Raw genomic sequence first — 26,609 nt, 5'->3', positions numbered from 1 at the left:
CATAGCTGTCCATTATGAGGCTTACATACCACTCTTTGAAGCATGCTTTGAAGCATTTCTTCACCACTGGATAAGAAAAAAATGTGGGTCTGTCTGGGCAGGAAATTCCTACATTCCCATCATTTCATTTTCATGTGCAAAACCAAATTATATTGATGCCCAGGTATAAGCATCACTTAGGGAAATACAAAGCGCTATCAATGATGATAACGGTAATTATTCAGTGCCACCCGTCTCCCACCGCACATACACATGGCATTAGAGCCAGCTTCCTCCTGTATGCAGGGCTTGCATTAACTCATAACTCGCAATGAAAGGGTAAATTCATGTAAACAGAAAATGCTACATATCGTATTAAACATTGTTTAGAGTGTCTAAGATGCTGCTTGATTCTGAGCAATATTGCTGCCTGGTAAAAGCAGTGTTGTCAAAAAGAAAACTTGTGCCCTCTGAGTAGTAAGCAGAACTTGCAATTTTATCTCAAAGCCAGGAATAAGACTAGATATAAAAGTGCATTTGCAGCCTTTGTTCTGACAGTTGTAGACTGGGAAATGATGTGTGTTCACTAAAGCACATATGCTGGAAGAAACCAAAACAGGTTTGTTGTGCTAGGGGAAGCAGGAGAACCGAATTCTGCAGATGTTTGCCTTATCTCAGCCCAGGAAAGAAGATCCCTTTCCTTAACTTTGGTGACTACTACTGTGATTTAAGGGTTGTGAGAAAAGTAGGAATAGAAGCTCATAACTTTATTTTAATTATGGATTTCTATACCTACCAAAATACACCTGTTCTATTCAGATCTCAACATATAATTCCGCTGTGGTTGGTTTGGGTTTTTTTGGGTGGTTGGTGGGGATTTTTTTGCTCAGGGAGTATGGATGTACTTTGGCTTTGTCAGAGAACACTTTCAGTTTAGTTCTTACCATTTAGAGGGAAAATATCCACACAGAAAAAAAATCCTATTACTGTTTTCTCCTTTCTCATTTGCCTCTTACCCTTATTCTGTCATCCTGCCTCTTTGTTTCCTCACATTATTGTACCATCTTCATTCAAACACAATGTCGTGGCCATCTGAGGGATCAAGAGCTACCTCGTGTTCATAGGAGAACTTTATTTTGTTGTTATAGGCTCTGTTTGGTGCTCAGGTGTCATGGTGATTATTGCACTGGAAGTACTGATCTGTGCAACAGCTTTTACACAGAGAGAGAAGGAATTCTGTACTGGCAGCACAGTTAGGCCTTGGTCTTGAAAAATTTGCAGTCATAGACTAGAAATGTTTCTGTAAGGAAGCAGAAACATCTCTCTCGCCACAGGGCTTTCTAAAATGGTAAAATCAGGGATAGCATTTGATCAGCGTTATGTAACGTAAAGTTCTTGTTTGTCAAATACTGAGACCTTGGCATAATGCCCCCTTAGTCGGGACTGGTCTTGAAATAATACCTGAAACATCTCACCACTTCAGTGCTAAACGCTGTTGACTGTCTCTCTTTCCAGCCTGTCCAGCTGCAAATGCATGGGCTGTTATTCTCATATCTGTTAGCTCTGATATAACCTTGTCCACTTCTGATGAAGGCAAAAAAAAAAGGTACCCCTGTACAGTCACTCAAGATCAGTCCAGCTATTGCAAATGTCAGGTTCTGTCAGTGGGAAGCCAAGCAGTGTCAAACGGTATTTGAATTCTGTGTTCAAAAAAAGCAGAAAAGCCTCTGATGAGAACTTACTTCTTTTAGGTTATCTCCTGGAAACTACTTACGTGATGCAAGGATGGGGTCACATTTGAATAGGATATTAAGAATCTCTTCATTTTTTGCTCCAAGTGCATACCTTGCTCTATAGAAGAAAGATATTCTTGGAAGATGTGGGAGTACCTACAGAGTCTTGGGCTACAACTCAAATTACTCTGCTTGGCTATGGCTTGTCTCCATGGTTTATAAAACTCAATATATATGACAAAAATAGACACAACTGAAAGTAAATGAGGAGGAAGTAAATGTATTTGACCTCCTCATATGCCAACCAAAAGCTGACTTTGAAGGGATGATATGGGAGATACGGGACAAACTGATGCAAAGCAGAGCTGAGTAGATTGGTAAAATACCAGCTGACATTCCGCTGGTGATGTATGGCATTTTAGAACATTTTCTATCCATAAACTTAAAAAAGATGCATAAACCCAGAGCCTCATTTCCCCAATGAAGAACAGAATATTAAATGACTTGCCAGGGAACACATAGCAGGTTAATGGCGAAGCTATTGATCCAAATCTTTCCTTGATTCCATCCATTGGATTACAGAGCTGTTTCTCAGACTTTCCTTTTGGATCCTTCTGCGGTTGGAACCTCTGCTCCTTCAAATATATTTCACCTTACAAATTGGCACAAAGCTATATGCACAGATTGACATAAACATTATCAAGACCAAAACTTACACAATCATCAGTTTTGCATGGTGAATATACCATATGGATTATCAAATTTATGCTATTATTAAAAACACATTATTGCATGCAAACATGTTTAGCATACTAAAATTGGATTATCAGTAATTTTGTCAAAAATAAATCCCCAGCAATACACAGAAGGTTTCCAGCTTTAGCATCCTAGGGGTAATATTTCATGAGCCCTAGCGTCCTAGGGGTAATATTTCATGAGCCAAGACAGCAGAATTAGAAAGAATGCTGCACTAAGGAGGAAGACGGGCTGCAACCCAAACTCCATAAGGCCAGTGATAATGCTGTTATTGATGTTATTGGGCTAGACTTTCAACTTTCGAAAAGCCTGGAAGAAGAGAGGCAAACAGGAGAGCGGAGTGACACAGCCCCAGCTGGGACTGATCTGGTCTGAATAGCTCAGTTGGGCACAGGGTAACTACAGATACGGATATAAAACCTGTGCCAAGTTGACACTTTGGAGGCAATTTCTACAAAAGCAGAACTCCTTTACCTTAGACTGTCCACATGAACTGAGCAGATGATAGCCCTTACTGTTGCCTTGAAAACTGCAGAGTTTGGAGGAAAAAGCTCTACAGCACCATAAAGGCACAATCAGACAGCTTAGAGGTAAAACCACACTCCTCTCTTCCTCAGTGTACATCACTAAAGCAAAAAGCAGGGGCCTACCCTTAATTAGGCAGATGTGAAAAAGCTAAACCCAGGGATGAGTCCTCATTTTGAGATGACCTGTAGGTCAGGTTTCAAACTGAACCATTTTAAGATTTAAAAATAGAGTTCGTCCTACAGATAGATTGAATCACCTCTTCACCCGGTGTCAATTAAGCGTTGCTTGAATGCGATCAGTGGACTGAGAGAGCTGGAGGGCTCTCCCTTCACCTTTCACTCACCTTCATCAGTCAGAAGAAGAAAAGGGAAGGACAGTTCTATACACTGTTCATGTATGCAATTCACTTTGCATCTATTTTTATTTTGGAAACCCTGAGCAGTAAGTAATGAAAATCTATCCTAAACTAGAGCTGGGCAAATAACCTTTTTAATGGCTTAGACCCCGTATCTCAGCATCGAAAGCTCACAGGCTGAAATATTCTTTGGTCTAACTGATGCTTTAAATTATTTTAATGACTGCCATTTTATGTTTTAACTCCTTGGACCAATTGCAATTGTTCTAAATGTCAGCTTTGCCATTCAATTATTACATGAGCCACATAAAACTCTTCTAGTTTCCTGCTCTGATGGGATCTGCACATTTGCAATTCTACTTCCCGATGCACTTGTGTATGCAGCTTCGAAACCCTCTCTGCCAGTAAAACCAAATTATTTGATTGTTCCGAGAAAACGAACACAAAGGGGACATAAAAAGATCAAGCTGAGTTTATTTAAGATTTGGATAAACATCCATGGAACGCTCCTGGCATTATTTGCCCAGCTCTTTTTAACACCGTGGCGGTGCAGCATTTTGGATCGTGCGGTGCCTAAGCTAACCAGGCTCACTCAGCATCTTCCTCCAGGATGGAATGGCAGACAGGTTGTATAACCCAAGTGTGTTGCACCCACTCACTCACTGTAAACTCAGACCCTGCAAAACTTCCTAGAGAGTGAAGAATTAAAGGAGAAAATTGTTCAAAGGATTACAATATGCAATTTCAATGCAAGGCATAATGGAAGTAGCTGTGTGGGAGGATATTACTTCATTATAAACCTAAATCAGATGCCCAAAGATTTCTGTCCACTCCAGCGACGGTTCCATTGGGCTCTACAAGAGGTTTTCCAGTGGAAGAAAAATAGCCCCCCTTCCCTTCAGGCTTGAGAAAGTTGTATGGCTTTTTTAACAGTTTCTAATGAAATCCCATATTATTGCTTCTCCCCTGGGAGACTTCAAAAGTCACGCAAACTTCACAGAGCCCACATGTTCGTAAACCTCAAGCAAAAGACCAGTAAGGAAATAAATTCCAGTTCTCCAATTAGCATTTGACATTCTCTACTGTTTTTTTGGTGGGGTGAATTTGTCTTCCTTCTAAACCATGCTGATAAATTAAATGAGTTACTAAACCCGGCATTATTTCATGTTTGAAGGCACACTGAAATCAAACACTCCAATTCACAGTGGGATTTGCTTTCTGCATAATATTTGGGGGAAATATGAAACAAACCCAGCAGTTTCAAACATGTTTAAGGGGCTAATACGTACATGAATAATTTCTTCAAGCTCCTTATTGTGTATTCACAGCTACTGCCAAACACAACAACAGAGACGGGGCATTAGGATATGAAATGGGAAGTGGTCAAATTTTCAAAGCAAGCTGCTGGGTGCTGAACACTTTTGAAAATCTGGCCCCTGACTCTTTGGTGCCGTTCCAGAAAGAAATATCTCTATGCTGGCAGCTGGCCAACCAGCTTTGGAAATCCTTTTGCACAGTTATTTCAGTAAAGCATAAAAGCCGATCCCCAGCTTTCTCTGCCTGATTAAGCACTGTCACCAATCACTATGCAGCTCTAAGGTACGCATGAAATATTCCTAGATAAATCCTCCATCTCCAGAGAAATGTGTTTCCTGTACAACTGTAAATCCAGGTTCTGTGTTGAAACTAATCCAGTCTGGCAGTGCTATGGCCCTAGAAAAGTTTCCTTGGAAACGACAAACTTATGCAATGGCAAAAAGTCATCCAATCTTTTCATGCCACTATATTATATTAAAAACACCTGGTTTATTTATACAATGACTTACAGATCAGGGTCCTAGAAATAATAATACATAAACTTCATAGCAAAAAATATACATATAATAATTCATCCTTCTATGATATATAGAAATGATGTATATTTGTGTGTGTGGACATATATATAAATATATGGGTTGTACTTATGTTTAGGGCACTTGTGTATAGATATGTGTATCTACATACACACAGTATACATTTATATATCTTTCTAGGCGCCATGTGTGTATACATAAACACACATAAATACACACACAGGAGCATATTTACACTCTGTGAGTAGATGTGTACTTTGCAGAATCTGCACACAAAGAGCTGGAGTCCTTCACTGGCTGTGAGCATCAAAGGGGTCAGTGACCACCCGCATTAGTGTCCGCGGAAAGAGAACTAATGTCATCGCTGTGGGCACAGGACTGGCTTGATGCATCTTCCTTTGTGAAGAACTAAATTTGCCGGACAGTGGCAGCCTGCAACGCAGGGCTTGTTGCATGGGCCAATCTCGTTCCAGTTGTCACATGTTTTGACACATCCTGGACCACAGGTATCATAAACTGCACCGTGTTTACACTGGGTCGCTGAAAGGCAGTTAAAAGGAACAAAACATGCATATTACACAGAGTCCCATGAGGAAAGTTATATATCTGTTTGCTTGGTTTCTACTGCAAATATCAAAAAGCCTATTTTGGTATGACGATCATCTAGAGGAAAAAACAATCTGTAAAGAGATTCCACTATATTAAATGCAACACTACTTTACATCACAAATATAAAGGTAGCAAAATTCCTGAAGGTATCAAGTTCCTAGCAGTCTTGAACTTTTTGAGAATTTTTAACACAGCTGACGGTATATAAAGTTTTGGCAAAGTTTCTATCTACAAGCAGGTCTATGCTTTATAGTTAAGGCTTAACATTGTTAGTTATTTGTTACAATGCCTTTTATCAAAGATTCCTGAAACATTTACAAGGACAGACAGCTATTATCGGTCCCACTCCTACAGAAAGAAGAGAGAGTCATTCACCACATCAGACTTTCTATTCCTAAGATTATACTTTCAATATTGCATATTGCAGAAACTCAAAACAATGCTGTTGATTCAGAAGCACCATTTCTAAAACAAACATTTTTTTTAAAAAATCAATTATTTGCATGCTTTATGCTATTTTACCAAGGGATCACTGAGAATGAGGATTTTTGTACTTAATGATTCCAGTATCTATTCATTGATTTATATAGTTGACAGTTCAATGCATTTCCAACATACGAGACCGCTGAGGGCTCAGCTAAAAGCCCTATACTCCCTCCAGATCAATATTTAAACTCTTAACATTTTACATCCTGCCTTTTTACTATGGAGAATAATACATGGTTCGATAACAAATAAAAGCCTGTTATTCTTTCTAACGGCTGTGCTGATGGCAAAAACAAGTACTGATAAAATAGTTTATAAATGGTAAGGGACTCTCAAGCATCCAGAATCATCTCTTGCTATTTACAGAGAGATGGTTGCATTAAGGAAATTTCTTCCATTTTGAGAGAGCCTGAAGGTCCAGATTTTTTAAAGAACAGTTCTGTTATGGACAGAAAAATGGTGTTTTGTTGTGAGAATTGGCCTTAGAGGGCTATTACAGTACCGTTATTATTCATAAAGAGAAAATAGGCAGAAATAAATTGATTAAATATGTATAAGAGTGTATCACAGAGGATGGAAGTCTTAGTGCTAAGGCATCATAAATTTAAGGGGTTCCTCTTCACCAGTAACAAAGTGATCTTCAAAACAGCATCAGCTTCTTGCAAGTTTTACTTCTTATGCATTTAATGGCATATGTGAAAAGCAGCCCTGAAGGAGGAATTCTGGCAAGAATGCATACAAAGTTCTCAGGGCACAGATATTAAATAAGCAAACAAAAAATGGGAAAAATTGGATAGTACTGCAGAAAATTACCCTGGAGTTACAGAGGATCAACAGCTGAATATTAGATAGATATTAAATATTAGGTAGATATTAGGAAAGAAAAAGTTTTCTAGCTTTAAGCATGAGAAAGCACCAGAGCAAGCTACCTAAAAACTCTGTGAGACGTCTTTTATTGAACATAATTTTAGAATAGGTTGGAAAAAACATCTTTCAGTTATGTTCAAGATAGGCTTATTCTGCTTGTGGGCATAGATCTTTTGTGAACTTTTTTCCAGCTTTACATTTCTATCTTGCTCTGCATGAAAACTTTCATGCATATTGAAGAAGGAGCAAATAAAAGGAGTAACTAAAATGAAATTTAAATGAAACAGGAAATTTAGAAGGTGGGGAAAATGTGTAAGCAGTATTGAGCATACAGTAAAATGTTAGCTTCACAACAAACTCTGCACTTATGTAGTGTGTTAAGAATAGAGGTTGAATCTCTGTAAAAGGGGAAACAAAAATGTGCAGAGCTCCCAGGAGCTTTGCAAACAATGTATTAACTGTCTAGAAAAGTAGACCGAGATGTTCAAAGATGGATAGTGATTGTCGACACTCCGCGTGAATTATCTTAAGGGGGCTGTTTACTAGAAGCTTTTGTCCCTCCTCTCTGAAAATGAGTTTCCCTTCAAAGGATCTCTAATTGACCAAGGACAAACTGAAACATTAGGCTTCAGTACAGGCAGTTTCCATATAGAAAACCCTGTGAGCTTCAGTCTTTAGGCTGCAGAAGTTTCATTCCACAAAGCTTTACTACAGTAATAGCCGGCCTGTTCATTCCACCTGAGCTCTGTTTGGTGCCTCAGCCAGTGGGTTTGAGGAAAGTTGGCCGAGGTCTCCTTTCCACTTCCTCATCTCAGCCCCAGAGCAAATGAGAATATATTACAGGCTGCCCACGGCAGCTGTGGCATCTGCAAGTACTCCCCAGCTCTGCTTTACCACACATGGATGTGGTATGTTAAAACACCTCCTTCTCCTTCAGATGATGCCATGTAGAAGATATGATGACTTTATTTTCTGCTGTAGGCAGTCTATAATGGCATTATTAACTTGCTGTCAAGGGAAAAATCAGAAAAGTACAATGGCTGCTGTTTAAGTTCCCTGGATGGCTTTTATTGTTGAGTGCTTCAGCTGTTAACATGTGGTGTGATTGATCCAGAACATTCCACTTCATCAACAGTTTAAAAAATAAAGACATTCTGCAGTATGTTTGCCAGGGACTGCTGAAATGAATCAGTACCATGTAAACATAGAAAACAGAAGTGATGCCTTTGCACCCATCTTTTAAGGCAAATTTCTCTCTTAAAGAACTGAGCTCTGTTAGTAATAACTTCCTTAGTGCACTAGCAAAAAAAAAAAAAAAAATCAAAAACCCAACCCCAAAGTACAAAAGTTACTAATAATACTGCATTTTGCAACGTTACCAGTCCCAACAGGATTTTTCCACTCCTCTTCTAGAACATGTGTTTGGCATGACAGATGTGAGCTTCCTCAGACCGCTTTCTGAGCTGGCGGGATGATAGCCAGCTCCAGTCCAGAAGCTATATAGTCACATAAATACAGCACTGTGCCTGAGCTAATAAACCCTGCCTAATAAGGCTATACAGTTTTCAGACCAGAGCCGGTTTATTCCAGTCACTTTGGCAGTTTCACAGAGAAGGCTTGTATCTGTCTGCGCCTGTCTTTGTAGACATGGCCGTAATTATTTAGGAGGAATTCTTGTTCCCCAACACAAAAGCCGTAGTACCCAACGTGGAACTGCTGAAGGGTTCCCTTGGTGGATGATATCTGGTAAATCTGATTCCACAGAAATTTCTGAGCTAATATTTATGCATCAATGAATCATCCTGCTGCTTCTGTTGGTGTTGCACTGTTTGGGCTTTCGAGGTGTTTTGTGGGACTTTCAAACTGAATGTCACTCGTGGTGCTTGCATCTCCTTCTAACATAGTAGAAGGCACTAGATCTGGACACTGACCTTCTAATGATACTCTTGTGTTAATCTTTTCAACTTTCAGTTTTTAATGAGTTTCCACTGAAAAGTCAGAAGAGCCTTCTGATACATATTCACATAGAATAAAGCGATTAAAGGAAAGCAACATATAACGGGGAACAAGAGTGACTTTGACCAGAAAACTCCACAGCAGAGAAGAGGGGACCCAGGAGAGAAGAGTCAAAATCAGATATACGTTCATCCTCCTCTAGTTCAACCAATCACATAGGAAAAAGAGAAAATTGTTCAGTTTTTTATGAGGCTGTTGGAGCATGTCAGCACATCAGTGCTAACCGTGAGCACTTTGCACTTTATTGTATCCATATCTGCTTTTTCTTTTTGCCTGTGTAGTCATGCCCATGGCAGGGAGTTATTGCCATCTGCCATCCTTGATTCTTCTTTCTCTCAGTGCCCTCAGAAATTCAATGTCAAATTACTATGGCCCAAGGCCTTTCATAACTTCAGTTTCCTTAATTGCACTTTATAAACTGCTTGCTTAGCCTTTCTTGGGCTAAAAAAACTCTTTTTTCTATCTCCTTTTCAAACGTCTTCCTTCCATTTGTATCCTTTCTTTTCCCTCTCACATGTATCACTTTCTCTTATTTTTTTCTTCCCCTCACACTGGCTCTCCTGTTTGGTGGTTGTTTTTTTTTTTCTTCTCCTTTACACATCATATTTCTTCCTGTGCCCATCCTAACAGGTCTCATTCCCAACTACTTCCCATGGAAACCCATATACCTTTTCAAACCCCCTCAGTTCCCATGCAGATCTCAACAACCCTTTCCTACCCTAACCATTTTCCTTACTCATTAGCTTCTTTTCTTCACCCCTCCGGTTTAATGACAGCTGACATTCCCCTCACCGAGCCAGCCTCAAAGGACAGAAAACCTTGAGGAACAGTATTTCGCGGAGGACTTAGAGGAGGATACGCTGCCACACTGGGGAAGGAGGAAGAGCATGTAGGGAACAGGACATGTAATTTAGCCCCCTGAGCATCCTGTTTGGCTGGCCCTCCAGACAACACAAGCTTTCTAAGGATTATAAAAATGAGCTAAGCGTACAGCAGTCAGGGTTAGAGGAACTGGCAACCACACAAGATCTGGTTTTATAACACACAAAAGAATAATTAAAACCTGACTTTACTAATAAGTGTACTCCATTTTCATCAGAACACAGCTCTTCCAAGTATCCCACCAGCTATGAAATGTCAAGCAGGAAATGAAAGTCACAGAACACTAAAGTTTTATTACGGATATATTGTTTCATACCCAGGAACTTTTATCCATAATTAGGACACAATAATTGTAACTACAAGTTTTGGGGAGAAAAAAGTAAGTTAAAGATTAAAATCTTGATGCTGGCCACTGGTAACATATGGGGTGCAGTGGATGCACTTTAATGCTTACTGTATGATTTACTGTAGAAGATGATGCTACTTGTTTGACATTGAATGCTTAATTAAGTGTTTTGAGGGTACTTGACCACATACAGCTTATCTGTATTTTCTGCTTAACAAGATTTCCCCTTTCCTTCTAGAAGTCTGCACTGAGATTAAAAAACACAGGTGGATTTAAACACTCCTTTCATTAGCTTTAATGGAAGATGTATGTTTAAATTTCCTCATAATGTTGTCTCAAGGACTGTTTTTGCCTTAGAAACTTTCCTTGTCTTTGGTAAAATGCCAGAAAACATTGTGAAAAGAAGCCTCAATTAGTTAAGTTGTGATATGCCAACACTTGTATAAACTCCTTAAGGCAGGCACTGGAGTTTTTATTCTTTTTACAGCATCTGCCACAGTGATGTCTTGGTCTGAAGTGCTTTGGTCAAAAAAAAAAAAAAAAGTCAGGATGCTTGTTTCAGGTTTTGCATGGATCTGCTACCAGATCAATAGACTAAAATTACATACATTATTGGTGCTGTCTGAGACCACATCCTTGAATGGGGCTTTCACTTAGTGACACCCTGTTTGGATCGTTCGGTTCCTTTGTAAGAAAAAAAATGAGCCTTTCGGGAACAGTCAATTAAACGTAATTTGCTCTGTCACTCACCCATCCCTGCTATCGTGCCTTCAACAGAAAAGGAAATTGAAGTTGAGAGAGTAACCCTGAGCCACACACAATCACCAAAATGGACCACAGAGTAATAGCTCTTTGACCAGCACTCAGTATCCCTCACATTTTTTTTCCAACTACTGTCAATTGCTTTACATATATCTGAATACATTTCCAGGCAAACTGATGCCATTATAGAATGTCCTAAATTAATGAGACCATCATCAGGGGAAATATTCATCTGCAATATTGCATTTTACTTCAAGTGCCCATGACCACAGGCCACCATTTCTCATGGAAACAATTACTCACAATTACCTGCAATTAATGCAGTCCTAATCACATGGGGAATCTGGTCCAAGTACCAAAATTAATGCAGGTTTGCATTTTAATATTACCATTAAATACACTGTCTCTTCTTCCCTTGTTGAACCTACTGCAATCATATATGCATGTTGTCTCTGGAAGTATAACTATGCTTTAACAGGAGGTCAAAGGAGTTTAAACATTATCTGTAATCAACTGTTTATATATCCTGAAAGAAAAAGGCATGTACTTCTTCCTGGAAGTATGTAAAATTAAGATAGGTGGCATTAGAGATGAAAAGTTTTGCAGTGAAACATTTCTGATAGTTGAAAATCTTTCCTGGTAAGGTCTTTCTCCATAACTTAGAACACAACTTCCCTGCTGGTGTGATCCCAGTCCTTTCTAGCCAGTTAATTTTTGATCCTCCTCCACCAGTAAAAGGATAGTAGCCTATTAGCCTATGCACTGGCTTACAAAGAATCAGTCTCAAAATGCTTACCTGCACAGTTCTGCTCTGGTACCCACTGGACTTTCAACCCTTCCCTCTGACAGGCTCGGGCGTATGCCAGGAATGACTCGCAGTAGCAGTTTTTATGGACCGGGCACTCGCACATATCTGTCACACAGGACCTGCAGAAGAAAGCCCCAAAACAAATAAGCAAGGAAAGCTTTGGTGGATATCTGTCAGAGGTTTGGAGTTGTTTAATTTCCAGTCACATAGAGTTCACTGTCACAGCAACCTGTGCAAAACGGCAAGAAAGTTAAATGCATCTCTGCTGTCACATGCCAAGGGCTCATCTCTTTTTTGATGTGCTGCTCTGATGCAGAGAAGTCTCAAGAGCACCAGGGAGAGAACCACCCAGAAACAGGGAGGTGAGAAGAAGACCCAAGAAACATCAGGCAGAGAGGACCAAGACGACAGTGGGAGAAGGCAAACTCCATTTTTGCAATGATTTCGTGTCAACACAAGATAAAGACTTCTTTCTTGTTCCCTGCAAAGTAATAATTTTATAATTTTACCAGCAGTGTTAAATGGATGACTTCTGCAGGTAATAAGCATGTGCCCTTCCAAGCAAGGGATGAGAAATGGTGCCTTCTCTCCAGGTTACCTCCAGCCTCTCCCTGCTTTGAAGGCCCCAAAATAGCTATATGCCTGTTTTCTCAGCAGCATCACTACTAAATGCCAGACTTTAAGAGACTCCAAAGGAGCAGGGGTGATGCAACATAACTGAGCAGTTCTCATGCTAGGAAATCCCCATGGCACTTGTTAACACCACCATCTTCTTCCATTGCATAAGATGGAATCACCACAAAACATGAGAGGGAGTAAAGCTGCTAACATGGCCCTAAGTGAAACTGCTACTGCGTATGTCACCACTATATTTCAAGTTAGCTCATCCAGAACGTGTGCCCATTTGGCACAGACCTAAAATATAACTGGCAAGAACCGGCGGATTTGCAGTCAGCAGTTTCTGCATAAGCAAAATGCTTAGACACTTCTGCACACGCAGCAATGCAAATTCAGAAATGCCGAGTATCTACTGCTCCGAGTGGAATCATTAGGAGGCAAGGACAAGGTGTGGGGAAGACATACTCGGCCTTCTGAAAATCATGCCTTCAGTTCCTCTGCTTTTGACTGAGGGTGCTCTGTGCGTGCACCTTGGGTGTCAATGGGCAAGAGCCCCCACTCCATGCACGTTCAGGGACTTCTCCATTCCTGAGAGGATGAGGCAACAATTGTGAGAGGCACAAATCCTCCAAAAAGACCAAGGGCTGAAGTAAAAACTAACCTCTCCATGTTAATTGCTCTTGCTTTGGACCAAAAATTCAATTGTCTATAGGAAAAGGATGGATATAGGCTTAATTTTCCAGAAACTTTCCCCAAAGCTGAATGGGTAATAGCTTGGAAAAGGTGCAAGCACCTCAGTCAAAGTAATCAGGAGCCCTAATGCCCATACAATGCTTTAGAGTCATTGGGAACCCTTTACTCAAAACTAGGAGAGAGGATAGTGGTCCTTTGAACAGAGACAAGCTTGTTTCTGCATATCCAACAGTGCCCCTTCAAGAGGAGTATTTCCCCTTGCCAAAGCCGCTGGCTATTTCAGTGATCACAGTTCTGCTTGACATTTCCATGAGCTTTTAATCATTTTACTCTCAGTGGACCCCCAACATGAAACTACCTAAAAATTCACAGTGACAAATGAACAACATAAGTGCTAATGTAAAAAAAGTTACCTGTCCTGCATTTACCGATATACATGTACTGTGGATAAACAGAACTGCTTTGGATCAAATATATAACATGTTCATATTTACAGACCAGTGGTTTTCATTTGATATAACTTTACTTTCTAGGGACAATGTAATTTTATTTAGCTTTAGTTCTGCAGTAGGTCCCTTTACATCTTTCCCAGTAACAGATGTTGCTGTACGGCTATCACAGCTGATAGGCTGCAAGGAACAGATTAGCACAACATCCTTGGCATTGTTTGACATTGTTAGCTGATAAAAGACCTTGTATAAGTACAAGGGGTCACCTTTTTACGTGACACACTAAATAACTTTACACTGTTTCCTTTGGCCACAACATGTTTGTGATTTCTTGCTTGCATCCTTGCAGCAGGCACTGCTTCATATACCCCACGCAATTTAGGAGGTGTATGTCTCATTTTACAGTGAAGTAGATGCTTGTTTGCTACTGCAAACTTTATTATCACAAAGAGAGTCTGTAATAATGTCCACAGATAGAGTCCACTATCAAGATACCATTTCATCATCTCTTTGTTTCTGCTCTAGCCTCCTTTTTCAATCACATTCCACTGCTCTCCACTCAGATTTAGTTATTACTAATGCCCACAATGTTTAGTGATGCTTGCCAGTGCCAGGTTGGCTATATGTTCACCAACTTCCTGCCTTAGAAGTTATAAAATCCTAAACCTGAGGTACTTCCTCTGCTTTTTAGAGCATAAATACATTTTTTACCATTACTCAGAGGGGGATGCCACCTCCTGCACTGAGTCAATGCACCTACAGCTACCTCAGCTGCTTGCATCAGGTCAGGAAATCTCCAGGCTCAGCATCAATCACCCAGTCTTTTTAACCATTGACACGTTTGTGGCAAGGCTAGCACTCACCCTTACGCAGCCTGGGCATGGTCTGGGGGATTCGGGAGGCCAGGGCACCATTCCCAGTCTGCAGGAGGGCAGCCACACTCTTTAAGGGTGCAGAGAAATTAATCATAGAATCGTAGAATCATAGACTGTCCTGAGTTGGAAGGGACCCACAAGGATCATGGAGTCCAACTCCTGTCCCTGCATAGGACAACCCCAAAAATCACACCATATGTCGGAGGGCATTGTCCAAATGCTTCTTGAATATTGTCAGGCTTGGCGCCATGACTACCTCCAGGGGAAGCTTGCTCCACTGCTCCACCACCCTTTGGGTGAAGAACCTTTTCCTAATGTCCAACCTAAACCTCCCCTGGCATATCTTCCTGCTGTTCCCTTGGGTCCTATCATTGGTCGCCAGGGAGAAGAGACCAGTGCCTGCCCCTCCTCCTTCCTTCGTGAGGAAGCTGTCGACTGTGATGAGGTCTCCCCTCAGTCTCCTCTTCTCCAGGCTGAACAGACCAAGTGACTTCAGCTGCTCCTCGTACAGCTTCCCCTCTAAACCCTTCATCATCTTTGTGGCTCTCCTCTGGACATTGTCTAGTAGCTTCGTATCCTTTTTGTACTGTGGCGCCCAAAACTGCACACCGTACGCAAGAGGGGGCCGCATCAGTGCAGAGTAGAGCGGGACAGTCGCCTCCCTCGACCAGCTAGCAATGCAGTGCTTGGTGCACCCCAGGACATGGTTGGCCCTCCTGGCTGCCAGGGCACACTGTTGGCTCATGTTCAACTTGCCGTTGACCAGAACCCCCAGATTCCTCTCCGCAGGGCTGCTCTCCAGCCTCTCCTTCCCCAGTCTGTATGTACATCCAGGGTTGCCATGTCCCAGGTGCAAAATCTGGCACTTGCCCTTGTTAAATTTCATACGCTTGGTGACTGCCCAGCTCTCTAATTTGTCCAGATCTCTCTGCAGGGCCTCTCTGCCCTACATGCACCTGAGCAATGCAATGCAATTAGCTCTTGGCATTGAAATGGCCTTGGACATTCAGACAGGCTCCAGAGTGAAGCATCTCCACTTGGCTGGGATCAGCACTATTTGCTACAGTGTTCAGCACGGGTGTCCACTACGGAAGGTAGCATGCCACGTGCAACACAAACAATCCTCTGATTCATTACACACCTAATTGCTTGCGTAATTTTATTTTCCTGAAGTGTTTAATCCTGGTGACAGCTGCTGGGCTCAAGCCCTAGGCTTGGCTGAGGAGCAATCATCAGATTGCAGTGGTTTTTATTAATGAATTACAATTGCTAATTATTTGTAAGGTTAAATTAATTAATTAATTAAGGTTAAATGAAAAATGAGAGTGAAGGAAACTATATACACAGCTGCCAAGCCTAGTCAATAAAAATATAATCTTCTTTTTATTCCTAATGAAATTCCTTGCTGGCAAGTTTAATGCATTAATATTAATTGTACTTAGAAAGATTGGCAGTCGGGGGAGAGGGTTCTTTTTATATCCCTTCTGAAATCACCAGGGAGCAGGTACGTGGTTTGTTTGATAGCCACCACGAGAGTCAAAGGGCAGTTTTGGGAAAGGACATGGAAGCAAAAAATGTCCTCCTCTGGGGGCTGGCTGGTGAGGGGGAGCTGGCGATGGCCCATGGGCAAGCTTTGACTTTGAGTCTGAATTTTTTTGGAAACGTGTTTACTCCTTGCATTTAATTACATTTCTCACAGTTACCGTTGTTACAGTTTTATTAGAGGACTATTACAGGATGCTTCGCTAGGTAAATTTAAAAACTGGTTCTTGTGTGCTGTCCTAATCCTTTCCCCTTGCAAAAACCTTCGGAATGTGCATAGCTTTTTTTTTTTTTTACCCTCTCCAGTGATTGATACATTTCAAAAACTATTCTCTGCTACCCCAGATTCTGCCTCCTCTTCATTCCTCCTTTGAATCTGATAAATAGATTTGGTGACACTAACTGCATGTATGCGGAGGCTTATCTGTACTCTAATCTGACTGGACTGTTCAAACAACAGAAAAATAAACTTTTAGTAAAACTTTGGAATTATGCCAATAATGAAGACATACTGGCAAGTTACCACACTGCACACTAACAAGAGACTTTGGGTCTTCCGAGGTATTGTGACTCTTTCCCAAGACCAAAATATTTGCTTAAATGAAGTAAAACTGAGAATATGCATCAGAATCTTAAACATCAAAACATTACAGTCATATAGAAATAATCCCATCAGAAGACTGCAGTGCAAGTTACTTATAAAATGAAGCCATTTTACCAGCTATGGAAATACACACAAGATACTTCAGGCAGCCTTAGCTCTGCCCTCAGTGAAGTCATATAGAGATGCAATGATGTTGTGGTCCAAAAGAAAATCACATTTCTTTTAAGGACATATTTACATTTCTAACAAATATTCGGCCGTGATGGTGTGCTTTATCTGGAGTCCCTGCTCCAAATAAGCACTGAAGCACAACCAACCTCTCCGTCCTCAACCGGTACCAAGTGCCTCACTGTGATTCCTTTTGATGCTGTCTGTGCTGCCTGCAGGGTGTGTGTCAGAGATGGCGCTAATTGGGTGTGTATAATCACAAACTCTTGCAAGGGGAAATCCATGAAAGTGAAGGCATCCGGCAGCTGTGGGACACACCCTTGAAGGAGACAAACACACACAGTACTCTCCTGCCACATCTTCAGAGTGAACTGGGTGAGTACACTCCTTCAGCAACAGCCCTTTTTCACATTAAACCATGGAAAGTCTCCAAGTCCCACAAAGGGCAAAGAACCGAGTCCTGTGCTACATGCACTATTAAAGAGAAGAAGAAGAAAAGATCACAGCAATGAAGCCTACAGCCTTAGTCCGTGCCACGCGGGATTGAAATTGCAGATGTTCACTTGCTGAACATCAGCAGTTCCTTTTCCTTTGCAGTACACACAAATCCAAAACCAGAACCAGCCATTTTAGGAGGGACTATTTCTTTTTTTTTTTTTCTATTTTCTTTTTTCTTTTTTTTTTTTCTATTTTCTTTTTTTTTTTTTTTTTTTCCCCTTCACATTTCTCAACAGGAGTGTGATGCAGTACATTTTTCAGACCTTTTGGTACCTTCAAGAAGTGGCTCTATGCAGACAGAAAACAGTAACATCTTTCCACCAGTAGGTCTCAACAGACTTTACAAAAGCAATTAGAGATAGTGCACGATTACATAAATTTTATGTTTGTCCTCTATATCTGGGATAAGCTGTACACTTGCAAACTCCAAAGCCTGAAGGGTCATCTGCCTAGAGAGGAGGATTAATTTCCAGCCCCACCATCCTGTGAGACAGACTTCTTGGGATAACTTCTTATTGGGTATGCCAAATCAGAGTTTTAGTACAAGCTTGGCCTAATTTAGCACTGGTTATGAAAACAGCCATACTCTACATGACAGCAAGTTTAGATTCCCATAATCACACCGGAGCACTCACAATCCAGCAGCAACACTCAGGATTTATTTTTCCTGATCCAAAATTAGACCTCCTTTCTCTTCCTTTACAGGAAAAATAAAATTCAATGGTTTCTGTCAGTAGTTATGTTGTTAAAAGAAAGTTTGAGCTGTTTTTCCTACAAAGTTTCAATGAGTTGCCATTATTTATGGCCCCAGCTAGAGAAGTCATTTCACAAGGTAAGAAGATGAGAAGATGAGCCATATTCCAATGTATAATGGAAAGGCTCATACTGTTGCTATCGCAAGCTCTCTCTTGTCTGTATGTGCATGTTTAATCTTACTGAAGTATTGAAGCACAGTATGTAGAGCTGGAGACTTTTTATGGCTTTGAGGCTTGAGATCAGAGGCTTGAGATCATTCTCTCTTTCTTCAGAATTTACTAATACTAATGCAAAAGCAGCAAATAACTCATGAGGAAGGTAATTTTGGAGGCTGCTGAAAACACAGAAGCCCTTACGTCTATTGAGTATTCGTTCAAAGCACTTGCCTGGGGAGCAGACTGTTTCATGCGGCAGAGGCAGTAATTTTCAAGAATCATTTCTTCCAAGACCAGGTAACTATATCTGCACTCCCTCTGTGCTTTTCCCACACATCATAACAATGGTAACATCGCCTTAAATTGGGGATCTGATAAAGGCATCCATAACAAAGTGAAATCATCAGTGCCCTGACCCGTTTTTTCTGGTAAGTGGGAAAATGCCCAGAAAAAGTGGCAGGCAGCAAACCTGTGCTTTGTACTGGTGACTCCCTCATGGTACAAGAACTCCCACACTGCTGAACTGGCTCCAAAAAAACCCTAAGAATGTGGGAGCAGAAAGGGAACTCACAGCTCATCTTTGGTGAGCAGTGCATAGGAAATCTACTGCAGGCACATGCTTTCCGTGGGGAAATCTCATTCCTATAAAGAGAGCATTGGCCATAATGCTTGAGAATATCAGAGTTATTTTTGGCAGATTGCAGAGGAGGAGTTTGCAGCAGTAGGCATTTGAATCATGCGTTCAAATTTCAACCCGATCCCTGATTTTTGCGCAAATTTGAGTCAACCCTGGACCGTATTGCCCACAGAGCCAAGCAGCAAGAAATTATAAAATACACAACTCCACCAAAGGGTAAGAGCTGCATGTGATCTAAGATTTCTAGGGCATAGAAGTCACATTACACACACATTGAAGAGTCCTAATTTAACTCTGAGTGCCATTGTTCCTGCTCCAGTTATAGACTTGGCACTCAGAGATAATTAAACAGAATCACACAAGATATCCACATCCATCCCTGCCTTGCCAAGGCACCCTTCCAAAGCAGTTATTTAGAGGAGTTCAAACTTGGGAAAAGGATGCTTTAAATGCAAGTGGTAATTATTGTTGGTAATTTCCAACATAGCAGAGACAGACAGCAATTCAATTTTGATTTCTTTGCATATCCAGCTACTTTAAAAGAAGTCAGAACCCATACTTTCCTCACAAAGGGTAAGCATAAATGGTATTTTCCAGACACTGAATAAATGAAGGTCTATGTAGACCTCTGAAAAAGCATACTGTGCTGCACAATATCACCACAAGCCTATACTACGTGCTGCTAAAAGTATTATCCAAAAGCTTTTGGAAAATGCCAAGAAGAGTGTTCTATGTGTATTTTTAACCTTTATATAAAGGGCATGCTGTGCCAGAATTGTGTTTTATTGCCTTAACCAACATTACCCACAAGAATATGGTAAAATGAACAATGAAATGTTCTGGAAGATTTTCTAAAACTGCATAAAATTAAAGTTCTCAGGACAGCACTACCCTGACACCATATTTATAATCTCCTTGAATATGTAGTCACAGCAGTAAAGGCACCTAAAAGGAGGGAAGGAGGAAGAACCAAATAAAGAACGGAAGAGCACAGCAACCTTCCCTACTTTTCTTCACAATAATTCTCTTACTAATGTGTCAAGTAGGTTTTTTCTATCTTGTGCTTGGATCCTTACAAGCATCTGTGGCTTTAAATGTTCTTTCTGGTCCTGAGAATGGAAAGGCTGGCTAAAATCCCTCCATGGGGAAATAGCTGAACCATGACTGAGGAAGACAATGAAGTCCCACGCTGGGCTCTAAGAAGCATCTGGTATGACTCAGAATATTTCCTAGAGCTGAAGGTTACAGTACAGTTGAGCAGCTGACTTGCCACCTTTAGTGAGAGTGGATTTTTGCTCAAGAAACTCCAACAGAATATGGAAACGCCATCCACAGCCCTGGAAGAGCTGACCCTTTGCACTCCCACTCACTTTCAGAAAGTGGGAGAGAGTTTTCACCTCCTCTTCTGTTTCAGTTGTGCTGGGCCATGCAGAGTTCAACCTTTAAAGTCCTGGCATCTGAAATAAATATCTGTATGCATGAGAACTCAGGTGGTTTGAGTTCATATGTAACATATACCTTGAAGTGAAACAGTTAAAAACCACTTCTCTGTACACATTAAATACAACTTTGTATATGAATTATTGGAATAAAAAGGACATACAGCATAAGTTTCTTAACCCATTTCAAACAAGTGCCCACTACCACACTGAAATGTGCCCAGAAAAAAATGTTCTTTTACTTGCTTACTTGAGCAGCATACATACAATTTGTTCCACTATCTTTGTTGAGATTACTGTAAAAAGGATTTGGCTGCCTGTATGTTGTATGATCTGTGGTTTGTATATCTGGCTGGAAAATACAGGGACCATAATAACTCTGCTCTAGAACAGACAGTTTCCAAACTCATTATAAAGAGGTCATTTGCAATAAAAAGTTTGGACCAACAAAAAGATACAGAGGCAAATTTAGGACTATCAACTGGAACCTGACACTGAAGGTTCAAAAGCTAGAACCTGGTTTCTGAAGACATGTGTTTCTTCAGTTAACTGATATCCATAGTCATCCACTTGAAAATATCCATCACATAATTGGTAAAGATCACAGTAGTGGTATGTCTAATGCTACCTGATATGGCTTATCATGAACTTATGCAAAGCTTTCTGGTGAAGAAAGCTCTAGGTGCTCTATGGGTTTAATGTTCAGAAAGTCAGTCACCTCCTAAGGGATTTTCTACCAAAAATCCCATCTTTCATAGGCCCAGTGGCCTAAGGTCTACAGCCTAAGTGCTCATCACTGATTTCCCATGGCAGAATGTTTTGGCCAAATTGACCTACTTTGTGCCTCCAGAACCCTATCATTTCCCCTCAAAAGCTACAACCTAGAAAAATTCCTAAATTTCCTGTTTTGAGTTTCTTAAGCCAATAAGATTCCTTATTACAGATCCTGTTCTTGACATAACGCAGCAGTATTCAAGCTACTTCACCACATCAGATGTGTATATCAAGCCTTTCTTATGAGAGGAAAAGAAATGGAGGATGTCTTAGTGGACCTTCTCAATATCCGTACTAGTATTCCACATTTCCATTCACTGCGTGCACATGCTTAGCTTAGCACTTACACTGCTAATGTGAATTTCCCTTACAACAGAGAGACCCCATTGTAATGGAATTTTCAGCGTTCTCTGGCATAGCTACCATGGAAAATCCATCATCATTTTGAGCTTTTGCATTATGCAATTGACATAAAATTTTATCTTTTTCTCCATGTCTAGACTTGATTTTTAAAGAAGAGTCCATCCAGTCTCCAGTTCTTCATGCACAAGTGGAGACCGAACTGTCATATCTTATCTAGAGAGAGGAAAACTCAGTCATTTCAATTCAATTTCAAAAAGATAGACATGTTTTAATATCTAACTTTATAGCATTCAAGTGGTACTTTCAATCAACAGTTAAACTTTGTTATTACGTTTCACACAGTGCAAATGAATATGGCATAGACTAAATGAATCTAATATGACTGCATCAACTTTCACTCTAGTAGACAGAGAGCCCTCATCAGTCCTCATCTGAGAAAAGCCAGGGGGGTTTCAGGAGGTTATAAACATCCTAGATGATAGAACCTCAAAAATTATTGAGAGGTTTTGAAGTCATGGCACTACAGAAACACAAACCATGTAGATATACCAATAGCATATTGCCATAGCCATGAGATAGACATATAAAATAACACAAGATTTAAATCCTCTAAAATAAAAATTCAAAACAGATCATCATCTTCTCTCTACCAACAAAACATATTGTGGCCCTGCTATGCTATGCTATGTCATAAAAATATGTCATATCCAATAACAAGCACAATGAGAACACGAAGCAGGAAATATTTCCAAAGTGTAAACATAAACTGAAGTTATCTTCAGCATTCGATGATGATTCACTGTATATGTTTCCAAGGAGGTCTTGTGATATAATAATAAACAGGCTGGCTAGTTTAGAAACTCACATTCTTAAACTCTGCAGAGCCCACTCCCTGGCTTAACCCATATAAAATTAACTTCAATCAAGCATATTTTTCCTCTAGGTGGCTGCAGAGCATTTAAAAAGTTGCTGGCTCCAGATGGAATATGAAAGAAAGAGAGCAAGGGAAAGAGCAGATAGGAGACTGTTACTTAGAAAACAGCTTTCCTCCTCATCTTGCTCCCTTTACAAACCAAGAGCCAAAATCTCATTTCAGCAAAGTCAGGCTCACAGTGAGCATGCCACCTTTCCAGCCTGTCACACGCTCACAGCGCATTTCATCTCAGAGGTCTCCCTGTTCGCTCTTCATCAAAGATAACTGCTAAAAATAGGACTTGCAAGAAGTGGCATAAAAGCCAGCTTACCTGAATTGAAACATTCAAAAAAACACTCTGTTCCTGGTTTTATGGCTTCCTGTGTGGTCGTGGCCCAGACCCATACCAAGATGTAGGCACATAAAGCATGATTTAGGCAGAGTTCAAACACCTGAATGCAAAACTGCAGTCTGGGTTTGGTTGCCCTGAGTCCGGCGAGGCTGACTTTCTTCATGCTGCAGACTTAGTTCCTGCTTTTTCATTTCCTCAGGCACCTCTGCTTTTGCTCTGCATGCTCTCAAGACCGCAAGGGCATTGGAGGTCACAAGCCCGACTGGCATCCCAACAGTGAGGTCCTCCTGCCCATAGAGGAGGGCTGTCTCAAAACAGCAGCAGTGCTGCTGCGGTCCTATTCAAGATTCAGTAGACCAGAGGGAAAGGGTGAGCCTAACAGTTTGATAGTGATACAGGACTCAGCCAGGAGGCAGAGACCTGGTTTCTGGTAAGTTTGACTTAGCCTGCTACTCCATATGCAGAAAGCTTTGGATAAGAGATGCTCTGCGTACTATCACAGTTCTTTAACCTTCCTGAATGTGAGATCTCAATTGCAAAACACTGTACAGAGCCTGAAAATAGAGTGGATGAAACGCTGTCTCCAGTGAAATTGTTGGGGATTTTCCTACTGACAACACAGGAGCCAAGACTCAGAACTGTCATCAACCTTTTTTTTGCAGTTCTGTACTTCAAGGCTTTGAAAGATCCAGACTCTTTCAGGACACAGCTAAACATTAAATTCAAGCTTCCTGAATTAAAATGCTATGAATTAAAATTTCCTGTACTAGACATAGCGACTCCATGACATATCAGCCTGGCCTGGGAGCCGCAGGAACCCACATGGATGTTATAAAGTCAGAATGACCTAATTCTGGGTGAGGTGGGATGAGATGATACGAGCAGATGGAGCCAAGGTTTGTTGTCCTTCATGACAAACTTACCTTTCAGTGTGTTAGTTTGGGCACAGTCATTTACTTGGCTAAATATAAAGAAAGCTCTTACGTTAATCATCAGTCTTTAAAGAGAAATGCTGGCCATGAGCATGAGCAAACCCTCCTTATCACAGAATGGTCACGATCACAGGTTATTTTCCTGCTCATCCATGGCTGATGCCTAGTGGCAAAGACGCTAAGATAAATTCTGGGCTTCGTCTTGCATACAAAGTCTTAAACATCTGAATTTGACTTTGCCTCTTTTTGTTGGCTATGCAGAGACACTACGGAGCAGATGAGTGCCTGATGTTAGCCACCTGAAGCGTGCTGCCTGACGGAGCCACAAAGCAATTCATTCTCTCTCTCCATCACTTTTCACTCCATAAAATCTTCCCTGCCCTCCCCACAGAAGCGGCAGAGACATCTCAGAGCTGTACCAGTTTGTTGTGAATCTTGCTGTCAAACTTGGCAGTGGTTGCAAGCTACTTTAAACCTTTCTCACCAGTGAAGTTTACGGGTAGAAATTGTCAGCGCTGAGTGTGCCCTTCAGTCTTCAGAAAGAGGGAAGCAGCACAGCTGTGGCGAAGCAACCCATGCAGCACGTCTCCTGAAGAAGCCTAGCTGACAGGAGAGGGAAATCCCAGACGGCAATACGGAAGGAAAAGCTGTTGCTGGAGGTTACACAGGATTCATAGTTCATGTTTGCCATGGGTCCTCGGGAACCACAATGTTTACAGTCCATACCTCTGGGAGGCCACCAATTTCTTCCCTTTGAGGTGAGCATGTGGCACCCGCTCAGTAGTTTTTCTGCTCCCATGGATCTTTCCGCAGGTGGGGAGCCTGAGGGCTCATATGAAAGCATGAGTGGATTAGCTCTGTCAAAACAAAGATCCTGTTTCTGTGCCAGTAAGGAAAAAAAGGAGGGAGCAGGGAAAGCGTAAAATAGAGCATATGATATATAGAAGGAAAATTGTTTTTTAATAGAATCTTTTCAAAGTTTTCCATTAAACTTTGGTCGCTTGCAGTGCAAGTTTTGGAATGCAACTCCCTCATCCCCTTAGGATGGTCTGCGTTTTATTACGTTAGTAAGAAGCCCAGCTTATTCCTAGCAGCGCTACTGTATGAAATGTTTCAATCTCAAGCCAAAGTGGCAGGAGTAAAAGCCCCTCCTGATTGATTTTCAGCCACTATTCTGGGGCCAGTGATTTAACGTGATTTTTATCATGTGCAAAAGAAACTTTTGTTACCAAGCAATAAGTAAATCAAACATGATCACATCATAACAAACTAGATGATATGCATCCAAATGTTACCCATATGATGACTAGATTTCAGCTGAGATATCTAACCAGAATGAGCAAAGGAATATATCAGAAGAGGGGAGGAGGTATTGGTCATGAATCAGGGGAGACGAACTGAGTAATCAGAGAACATTAGAAGCTCTTCCTTCCTTCCCTCCCTCTTTCCTCCCTCCCCTCCCTGCTCCCTCTCCCATTTCAGTGATGCAGGCCACATGAATATCAGAGATAGTTGCACTGAAAGAAAAGGAATAACTGCAGTACCAGCAGTCCAGGAGAAAAAAAGATGGGGGTCTTGGACAAGAGGCAGTACCATACATCTGTCCCCTTGGAGCAGGCAATGGTAGGGAAGTAAAATGGAGTAAATCCTGTTACACATGTCTATAGCAACTCTTACAGTTCAGAGACATTAGGGAGGCAGAATGAAAGCTATGCCTACCAGGATGAAAAGAGAAAGGATGAGACACTTCAGTAGGATCACAGGAGTGTAAAGAAACTTGTATATATCTGCATAAGCTGTATCAGTTCTGCATATTAAAAGTAGCTATGGTCTCCAGGGATGCCACTTAGAAGATTTCATGAGCACTGGCAAATTGTTACAAACTTAAAAATCAGGGGAAATGACCAAGTCTTTAAGATGCAATTCACCTCACAATGTAGCCAGGGTCTAGTCTTCTCAAGGTGTCTCACCTTCAGATCGAATGTTCCTGGGTAAAGACTGAGCCCTGTTTTGATTCATGATGAATTCTGCAGAAAGTGCTACAGAAAGCGATGTGGTTTCTCCTTGCTCTCTGAAGTTATTTGTCTGGATGCAGTCAGCTTTAAGCCTCTGCTTTCTCACAATCTCTCCCAGCTATATGTGGCCAGGATTCATTCCTCTGAGCTGCAAGACGGTGGCTCTTGCACATGCTGTCGAGAGAGATCTATTCTTCAAAATACTTCAGAAGAAACAGTCCAGTATATTGTACCAAATCCGCTCTGTCTTCTATGTGAATCGTTTACTTAGTTTACTTTACACAGTCTCGTTTACTTAGTTGCCCTTGTATTGCATTGGATATCTTGCCATTTGCTGGAGTTACAGCAAAACAAGAAGAACATAAATTTTAACATTAGCTCTCTCACCAAATAGATTAATGAAATAATATAGTACCTCCATGGAGATTTGTGCATGTTCAGCACACTCCACATGGATGTCAGCTGCAGTCAGACCTTACCTCTCTCCACTTATAAGGAAAGAATAGCACCATACGTACAGAAATTAGTGCCATTGTGAATGGCAAGGGCAGCAGTTCTTAGAGATCCCTTTATGTAACAGTAGCAGAAAGAAAAGAAAGAATCAAGAAGCAATGAAGTTCTTGATCCCATCTGGGCAAAGAGTACAAAGGGAATCATCACGTCTGCATGAAGAGAGTGATGGTGATGGAGTATTAACAGAAGAGGCAGAGTCCCCAGAGTCAAACACTGTAGGAATGAGTAAAAGCCACAGAAGGAAATGGAGGCTAAAGAGAAAGGCCCACAGTAAATATATGCAGATGCTGTTGTTTGCAATGGGGGCTGCACCAACAAGGACGTAGTCACACA

The 26,609-nt window shown here is 41.1% G+C and overlaps 1 protein-coding gene across 1 annotated transcript in view; it reads right to left on the bottom strand.

Moving 5' to 3' along the window:
- Positions 1-5,562: 5,562 nt before the first annotated feature.
- BMPER (BMP binding endothelial regulator) overlaps positions 5,563-26,609 on the bottom strand; it is a gene marked incomplete at both ends in the record, with an annotated part of 147,976 nt that continues 126,929 nt past the window's right edge. The window contains 2 exons of the mRNA XM_082327696.1: positions 5,563-5,744; positions 11,969-12,099. Of these exons, the coding sequence (XP_082183822.1) occupies positions 5,563-5,744; positions 11,969-12,099 (313 nt within the window). The remainder of the gene's footprint in view (positions 5,745-11,968; positions 12,100-26,609) is intronic.

Source organism: Platalea leucorodia, assembly GCF_965183815.1.
Source record: "Platalea leucorodia genome assembly, chromosome: 1".
Taxonomy (NCBI): Eukaryota; Metazoa; Chordata; class Aves; order Pelecaniformes; family Threskiornithidae; genus Platalea; species Platalea leucorodia.
This window is presented reverse-complemented; position numbering and strand designations above follow the sequence as displayed.